The 9899-nt window shown below is 38.4% G+C and overlaps 1 protein-coding gene across 1 annotated transcript; it reads left to right on the forward strand.

Moving 5' to 3' along the window:
• Nucleotides 1–418: 418 nt before the first annotated feature.
• LOC132010846 (olfactory receptor 4C45-like) lies at nt 419–5229 on the forward strand. The gene is made up of 2 exons (XM_059388816.1): nt 419–1333; nt 5164–5229. Exons 1-2 carry the CDS (start codon nt 428–430, stop codon nt 5227–5229), a joined length of 972 nt encoding a protein of 323 aa, XP_059244799.1. The 5' UTR covers nt 419–427.
• The last annotated feature ends 4670 nt before the right edge of the window (nt 5230–9899 follow it).

A 9899-nucleotide genomic window follows, 5' to 3' on the forward strand; every position in this document is an offset into this window, starting at 1 on the left:
ATATTGTGTTCATATGCCCATAAATATTCATGTCAATAGGCGATTATAACCTTAGAATAATTGCTATTGATGAAATCTGTACCAAAAGCAGAGGGAAAAGAGCCATCCATAAGATTTTAGAGCCAGAGCTTTGAAGTCAATCAGGAGTCAACCATCATAATAACACTTTCCTTTTATTCTGGTGTTTGAAACATATTGTCATTATAAAATTTATATGAGTAAGAGAAACTTAACCTCTATCTATCTCTATCTATTCTCTTTTATAACAGTCTCCAAAGTGGTTGAGGTGAGTGGAAAGTGTGGCTTCAGCAACCCCAGAGGCCAGGACTAAAGAGGTGATGGAAGATTTCAGTGTTGAATTCAAAATACTACTCAGAAATTGTGATCTTTCCAGATGAACCAGAGGCTCATAACTAAAGCTGACTTCATGGAAAGGAAGAGCAATGTGACAGAATTCATTCTGCTGGGCCTGTCCCAGAATCCACAACTAAGGAAATTGCTATTTGCTGTGCTTTTAATCACCTACTTGATCACACTGGCAGGTAATCTTCTCATCTCCATCACCATCTTCATCAGCCCAGCCCTGGGATCTCCCATGTACTTTTTTCTGTCCTATTTATCCATTATAGATGGTTTCTACTCTTCATCCATAGCACCCAAAATGATCTTTGACTTGCTCTCTGACATGAACACCATATCCTTCAATGGCTGCATGACTCAGCTCTTTGCTGAACATTTCTTTGCGGGAGCTGAGATCATCTTATTAATTGCCATGGCCTATGACCGCTATGTAGCCATCTGTAAGCCCTTGCATTACACGACCATCATGAGCCAATTTGTCTGTGCTTTCTTGGTGGGAATGGCTGTGATTTTAGGTTTTATTCATGGAGGGATACAGGTTCTGTTCATGGTCCAGTTACCATTCTGTGGCCCCAATGTTATTGATCATTTTATGTGTGATTTAATACCTCTCCTGGAACTAGCGTGTACAGACACTCACACTTTGGGGCCCCTGATTGCTGCCAATAGCGGGTCACTATGTCTGCTCATTTTTTCTATGCTGGTTGCTTCTTATATTGTCATCCTGCGCTCCCTGAGGACTAAAAGCTCTGAAGGGCGTCGCAAAGCCCTGTCTACCTGTGCTTCTCATGTCACTGTTGTCATCTTATTCTTTGTACCTTGTTCATTCCTGTATCTGAGACCCATGACCTCCTTCCCTGCTGACAAAGCTGTGACTGTGTTTTGTACCCTAGTCACTCCCATGTTGAACCCATTGATCTACACCCTCAGAAATGCAGAAGTGAAAAATGTCATGAAGAAACTCTGGAGGCAAATAACAAAAATTGGTGATAATGAATCTTGGGATTAGAGTATTTACATTAAAATATCTACTGAATATTTAGAGAGATTTATTCCCCTTCTTACTTGATTTAATGTGCGACAGTCAATTGTCCTGTTTGGATCCATTTTCTTCAGGATCATATATTTTATGGGCAAGGTCAACATATCCACCCAGGAATAGTAGGCACAGTGCATAGAGCCCACATAATTCTAGGATTCCTTGAAATGCTTAGTTTCTTTTAAAATAAGAAGATAAAATTGAATATAATCCAAATCCAAGTTGAAGTATGTCATTGTTATACCAATGCATTCATAAAATATGATCTTTAATAATTTTTATGGAGAAGGACTCATGAGGTCAAAGTAGGAAGGGGCCACAAAAGTCATAATGTTTCCCTGATTGTTGTTATGAAATGGTTCTGCCGCAATATTTTTAATACTCTCTACATCCGGCACTACAGCTAGAATGAAGTTTTATTTTATAAGAGGAAAAATTCTATATATGCAATATTGTATAGAAAACCAGTGAGTCTTGAAGAAGTACTTCCATCCAAATATACTTTTTCTGGGCGCCTGGGTGGCTCAGTGGGTAAGCCGCTGCCTTCGGCGCAGGTCATGATCTCAGGGTCCTGGGATCGAGTCCCGCATCGGGCTCTCTGCTCAGAAGGGAGCCTGCTTCCCTCTCTCTCTCTGCCTGCCTCTCCGTCTACTTGTGATCTCTCTCTATCAAATAAATAAATAAAATCTTTGAAAAAAAAACTAATATACTTTTTCTTATCTTCCTGAATTTGAGAGGTTAATAAATATGCCTGCACTACAGCAAATACAGTAAAGCATTCTTTACTTCTCGCAGTCCCAATAAGAGAACACTTACACACAAAGGTACATTTTAAAACTTCCATCACCACCATTCCCTGCAGTATACAATTGTCTGCAGAAGAATAAGAGGCAGAATTGACTGATGCAAAAGAAATATAACTGATCAAATTTGTAGATTTAAGGCAGAAAACAACTGTATGTCAAAGTTGTGTTTTAAATGGAATATTACTAAGCCATCAGAAAGGACGAATACCCAACTTTTTCATCAACATGGTTGGAACTGGAAGAGATTATGCTGAGTGAAATAAGTGAAGCAGAGAGAGTCAATTATCATATGGTTTCACATTTGTGGAGGGTAAGGAATAACATGGAGGATATTAGGTAAGGAAAGGAAAAGTGAAGGGTAGAAGCAGAGGGGAAGACCAACCATGACAGACTATACACTCCAAGAAACAAACTGAGGGTTTTAGAGGGGTGGAGAATGGGGGGATGGTGTCTGGTGGTGGGTATTTGGGAGAGCATGTATTGCATGGGGCACTGAGTGTTATATGTAAACAACCAATCTTGGAACAATACATGAAAAGCTAGTGATGTATTTTGTAGTGACTAATATAATTAAATAAATAAATAAATAAATAAATAAATTTTAGACATAAGTCTGTGTCACAAAACTGAACAACAAAGACCACACATCTAGATTACAGAAAATAATTCATAATATTTATATAAGGAAATTCAAAGATAATTCAGAAATACACACTTTGAAGTCAGAGATTAAAAGCTTTGGATCAACCAGATTTGATTACTCATCTTGTCTACTGCATTAATTACCCTTGTCAATGTAACCGTTGTGCTTCATCTCTCTACTGATTTTTTCAACCTGTAAAATGGAAATAGCATTCCATACTCTCAGGCTGTAAAAATTAAACAATTTAGATTGAAAAAAATGAATCAGCTAAAAACTAGTGATATTGCTCAGATTTGGTTATAGCTTTCAGAGATGTCACCAGCACAGAAAGTAAGCCAGGGTCAATGGTTGCTGATAAGAGGAGCCCCAGAACACCACTACCAGCCATCATTCACTAACCATGATCACAGGAAGACCAAACATCTAGGCCAGCCTCACTGTACTTCAAATGTCATAAAAGGCATCTGTATATGAGTAGCAACTGCATAGCAGTGAGTTTTCTCATCAAGGAATCTAATGGGAACTGTGAACAGATCTCTGGACACTAAAAGCCAGCCCCCCACCAACTCCCTAGTCTGCGACACAAATGCCTTTAAACATTACTGCAATAACCAATCAAGGAGCTGGCTGGAACAACCATGACATGTCTGAGCAGAACTTATTTCAAAAGCTCTCACTAATGATGAATTCCCCTTCTGCTGCTCTCAAGGGAGGAAAAGGGAGACCCACTGCAGTGCCAGAAACCAACAGACCTATCTCTACATAGAGCTTGGGTTTCCTGAAGAAGAGCTCAGAAACTTGTCTTCAGAGAGTGATTTCACAACCAGGGATTGAATATCATGTGATGTTGACATTTCTCATGTTCTCAGGACTTTAGATCAGATTATATCCAACTGTACATGAAGGCCTTTTAAAAATATATGTTGTCCCGCGTGCCTGGGTGGCTCAGTTGGTTTACCGACTGCCTTCGGCTCAGGTCATGATCCTGGAATCCCTAGATCGAGTCCCACATCAGGCTGCCTGCTTGGTGGGGAGTCTGCTTCTCCCTCTGACCCTATCACTTCTCATATATATGTTGTCCCAAAACAAGCAAACAAACTCAAGTAAGAGAACAAAGTGCTGGTTACCAGTGGTGGATGCCAGAGGTGGTTGTGGGGAGAAGAGTGAAATAGGTAAAGGAGATTAAAAGGTACACACTTCACTATAAAATAAATACATCAAAGAGTTAAAAAGTATAGCATAAGGAATATAATCAATAATACTGTAATACTGTTGTATGGTGACAGATGGGTGACTACAATTACCTTGGTGAGCACTGAATATCAAATCCCTACATGGTACAGGTCAACCTTGATAACATATTTTTCCAGTGTGTTCCAAACCTTGATATAACTGAATCCATTAATTTTTCCTGTTTCTCATACCATTGCATCTATTTAATGTGCTCCTCTTCAACCAGAAATTACATATATACTTTTAAAAAAATCTTTATTTTATTTGAAGGCATTAATGCACTCTATTCTTTCTTTTCCTTTTTTTTTTCTTTTTTTTCTCTTTTTTGGTGATCGTATGAATAATATCCAACCATAGGTAATTACAAGAAGGGATGTGCATTTGTAAAACTGTATTTGGGGATATGAATGAGTGTATGCATGAATGTGTGTACACATATGTCTGTGTGTCAGTCAGACTGTGTAGAGACAATGTGTTCATTATAACTAACAATAAGGCACAACTTTAGGTCTGAGTTTAACTGCCTGGAGTTGCCTTTAGTCTCAAAGAAAGTAACCCTTTCAGAAATGATTTGCTTGATCAGAACTCATCTGCCACAATTGCAATCCCTGTGCTATTCATAGACAAATCTATTATCCAGATACCAAAGTGGATTTACGAACAAATGAACAATGTGACAGAATTCATCCTGCCTTGCCTGACACAGAACCCAGATGTGCAGAAACTCTAGTGTACTGTGTTTATAATCATCTACTTTCTCACTGGGGCAGGCATCATATACTCCTTGACATGACAATCAAATCCAGCAGAGCCCTGGGCTCCCCTATGTATTACTTTCTATCTTTTTTGTCCTTTGTAGACAGCTGCTGCTCTTCTACCATGGCTCTCAAAATGATACTTGACTTACTCACGGAAAAGAAAACTGTCTCCTTCAGTGTGTGCATGACTCAGCTCTTTGCAGAGCATTTCTTTGGAGGAGTGGAGATCATCCTGCTCACAGTGATGGCCCTCGACTGCTACCTGGCCATCTGCAAGCCCCTACACAACAGGATTGCAAAGAACAGGCAAATGTGTGGCCACCTGGTATTATAGGGATTTCTGCCTCACATGATAGGAGCAAAAGCATCCAGGAAAAAAGAGAGAGTTAATGATAATTGAATAAGCAAGACAAAAAGTCTACAAATCCAAATTGGAAAGTCAGTATTTAGAACACTTGCAGATCAATGCAATGGGAATTAATCTGAGATAAAGACTGAATACCATTCTACGAGAAAAAACTCAAAGAAAAGGAGATCCAAATTTGATCCAAGACAAAAGTTCTGCAAAAGAATGAGAAAATCATGAAAGCATAACAATACCAAAAAATCAACAAAATACAAAGGAATGAAGAAAGGAAGGAAGGAAAAAAAAGGAGAGGAGAACTACAAGACACACAGAAAACAAAATGGCTAGACTAAGTCCTTATCTATAAATAATTATTTTATATGTAAATGGGTTAAACTCCCCAGCCAAAAGACTTAGAGTGGCTAAATGGATTTTTTAAAATCCCATTCTATGCTCTCTGCAAGAGACTTACATAAGATTTAAGGACACACATTGTCTCAAAGTAAAGTGCTAAGAAACAGTTATTCTATGCAAATGGCAACTAAGAGAGGGCAGGAGGGCAGGACTATACCTATGTCAGATGAAATAGACTCTAAAACAAGAACTGTCACAAATAAGAACTTTATATAATCATAAAATGGTCAGTTTACCAGCAAGATATAATAATTATAAATATTTATACACCCACCATCAGAATACCTAAATACATCAAGCGGACATTAACAGATACAAAGGCAGAAATAGACAACAATACATTAATAGTAAGAGATTTCAATATTCTACTTTCAATGATGGATAGAACATATATAGACAAAAAATCAATAAGAAACCAGTAGACTTCAAAATCCTGATTGTTTTATAGGAATCTGAGGGTTTTGAAGGGGCAGGGGGGTGAGAGGTTGGGGGAACCAGGTGGTGGGTATTGGAGAGGGCACGGATTGCATAGAGCACTGGGTGTAGTGCAAAAATAATGAATACTGCTTCGCTGAACAAATAAAAAGTTAAAAAAAAAAAAAAAGAAAAGAATCCAGTGGACTTGAATAAAACTATTCCCAAATGGACCTACCAAATATGCATAAAACAGTCGATCCAATAACAGTGGAAAATACTTTCTTCTCAAGTACACAAGGAAGATTATGAAAGATCATATGTTAGGTCACAAAATAAGCCTTCAAAAACTTAAGAAGGTTGACAGGCAGCCAAGATGGCAGAGGAGTAGCAGGCTGAGATGACATCAGGGCACAGGAGTTCAGTTAGATAGTTATCAAAACATTCCAAACACCCACAAATCCAATAGGAGATCAACGAGAAGAAGAGCAGCAATTCTAGAAACAGAAAATTGACCATTTTCTGAAAGGTAGGACATGCAGAGAAGTGAATCCTAGGTGATGGGAAGATAGACCGTGGAGGGAGGGGGCCAGTTCCCGGCAAGTGACAGAGCAATGGAGCACAAAATCAGAACTTTTAAAAACTCTGCTCCACTGAAGGACATTGCTCCAGAGGCTAAGCGGGGTGGAGCCCTCACAGGAACAGCATGGTCTCAGCTCTAACAGGGTCACAGAAGGGTCGGGAGTGTCTGAGTGTAACAGACCTCCCAGGTATCAGAGTGGGGAATCTGGCTATCAAGACAGAGCCAAGGAGTGAGCTCTCAGCTCAGGAATGCCTTAAACTGTGATCTGTGGCACAATCATACTGCTGCTCTTTGAGCAGGGACCCCACAGTGGCAGATATGGGGAGACTTACCTACCTTATCTGGAGGCAGGGATCTGCTGGGTTTGGAGACTCCAAATAGGGCTGTGTGCCAGAGACAGAAATGTTTAGACACAGGCCAGATGAGCTCGGAGTGCAGCTGGAGACCAGGGAGATGGGAGTGAGAGCACGTTTCTCTGAGGGTGCATTGAGGAGTGGGGCCCCAAGCACTTGGCTCTTCTGGGCCAGAGATTGGGAGGCTGCCATTTTCATTCCTGTTCTCCAGAGCTCTACAGAAGCCTTCAGGGAACAAAAGTTCCTGAGGGTGAAACCCAGCATATTACTTAGCCCACCCAGCCCCTGGCAAGGGTGGTGTAATTCTTCCTCAGGCAAAGACACTTGAGAATCACTACAACAGACCCCTCACCCAGAAGATCAGCAAGAACATCCAGCCAAGACCAAGCTGACTGATCAAGGAGAACAGTGCAATTCCAGAGGATGGGAAAGCAAAGCATGGAATTCATGGCTTTTTCCCATGATTGTTTAGTCTAGCACAGTTAATTCCTTCCTTTTAATTTTAATTTTTTTCTTATTCTAATTTTTAAACTTTTACTCTTTCCTCTTTTAAGATTTGTAACTAGTTTATCTTAACAATACATTTCTTTTAAAAAATCTCTTTGAACTTTTATTATTATAGTCACATTCCATCCTTCATTGTATCTAACTTCATTTTTTGTACACACTTTGGTTTTTCCTTCTAAAAAAATTTGGAATACAACTTCTCCTAATACATCAAAATATACCCTAAATCTAGCACAGGGCTTTGTTCGAGTCTCCAGCCTGAGAAAACTCTTCACTTTCTTTTCCTTTCTTTTACCAAACAACATATTTTATCAACTCCTTTTTTGGAATTTTTTTTTTTACATTTTCATCTTTATAGTCATATTCCATCTTTTCATCGTGTTTACCCTTATTTTTGTCTGTGAGTATATATGTATATATATTTTTTTCTTTCTTTAAAATTTTGTGAGGTAGTTTCTTCTAAGAGACCAGAATATACCCAAAATCAAGTGGGTGGCTCTGTTCTATTCACCATCTAATATATATATATTTCTTTTAATTAAAAAAAAGTTTTTAGAACTTCTTTTTACCCCCTTTCATCTCCCCACAATTTGGGGTCTCTTCTGCTTTGGTTAACCCACTTTTCTGGGGTCTTTGCCACCCTTTTAGTATTTTATTCTCTCATTCATATATTCTTATATGGATAAAATGACAAGGCAGAAAAACTCATCACAAAAAAAAAAAAAAAAGGAAGAAGAAGAAGAAGAGGAAGTACCAAAGGCTAGGGACCTAATCAATAAAGACATTGGTAATGTGTCAGATCTAGAGTTCAGGATGATGATTCTCAAGGAGCTATCTGGGCTTAAAAAAGGCATGGGAGATATTAGAGAAAAGGTATCTGGAGAAATAAAATCCCTACTGAAGAGATAAAAGCCCTTTCTGGAGAAATAAAATCAAGCTGAAATCAAAAAAGCTATTAATGAGGGGCGATAAAAAATGGAGACTCTTACTGATAGGATAAAAGAGGCAAAAGAGAGAATTAGTGATATGGAAGACCAAATGATGTAGAATAAAGAAGTTGAGAAAAAGAGACAAACAACTATTGGGCCACAAGGGGAGAATTTGAGAGATAAGTGATACCATAAGATGAAACAATATTAGAATAATTGGCATTCCAGAAGAAGAAGAAGAAGAAAGAGAGAGGGGGGCAGAAGATATATTGGAGAGAATTATTGGAGAGAATTTCCCTAATATGGCAAAGGGAACAAGCATCAAAAACCAGGAGGTGCAGAGAACCCCCTTCAAAATCAGTAAGAATAGATCCACACCCCTCCATCTAATAGTAAAACTTACAAATCTTAGTGACAAAGAGAAAATCCTGAAAGCAGCATGGGACAAAAAGTCTGTAACATAGAATGATAAAAATGTTAGATTGGCAGCAAACTTATCCACAGAGACCTAGCAGGTCATAAAAAACTGACATGATATATTCAGAGCACTAAATGAGTAAAAACATGCAGCCAAGAATACTATATGCAGCTAGGCTATCACTGAAAATAGAATGAGAGATAAAAAGCTTCCAGGACAAACAAAAACTGAAAGAATTTGTAAACACCAAACCAGATCTACAAGAAATACTGAAATTGGTCCTCTAAGCAAAGAGAGAAACTAAAAGTAGTAGATCATAAAGGAACAGAGAAGGTATACATTAACAGTCACCATACAGGCAATACAATGGCACTAAATTCATCTCTCTCAATAGTTACCCTGAGTGTAAATGGGCTAAATGCCCCCCTTCAAAAGACTCAGGTATCAGAATAGATTAAAAAAAAAAAAGACCCATCACTATGCTGTCTGCAAGAAACTCATTTTAAACCCAAAGACACCTCCATATTTAAAGAGAAGGGGTGGAACACAATTTCCCATGCTAAGGAACATCAAAAAAAAAAAAAAAAACGCTTGGGTGGCAATCCTTATATCACATAAATGAGTTTTTAAGCCAAAGACTATAATAAGAGATGAGGAAGGACATTATATAATACTCAAAGGGTCTGTCCAACAAGAAGATCTTACAATTTTAAATATCTATGCCCTAACATAGGAGCAGCCAATTATATAAACCAATTAATAACACAATCAAAGAAACACAGCAATAATAATGCAACAATAGTAGGGGATTTTAACACTCCCCTCACTGAAATGGGCATATTACCCAAGCAAAAGATCAATAAGGAAATAAAGATCTTAAATAACACACTGGGTCACATGTACATCACAGACATATACAGAACATGCTATCCAAAAGCAACAGAATACACATTCTTCTCTAGTGCACATGGAACTTTCTCCAGAATAGATCACATCCTGGGTCACAAATCAGGTCTCAAATGGTAGCAAAATATTGGGATCATTCCCTGCATATTTTCATGCCACAGTGCTCTAAAGCTAGAATTCAATCACAAGA

Source organism: Mustela nigripes, chromosome 1 (genome assembly GCF_022355385.1).
Source record: "Mustela nigripes isolate SB6536 chromosome 1, MUSNIG.SB6536, whole genome shotgun sequence".
Classification (NCBI taxonomy): domain Eukaryota; kingdom Metazoa; phylum Chordata; class Mammalia; order Carnivora; family Mustelidae; genus Mustela; species Mustela nigripes.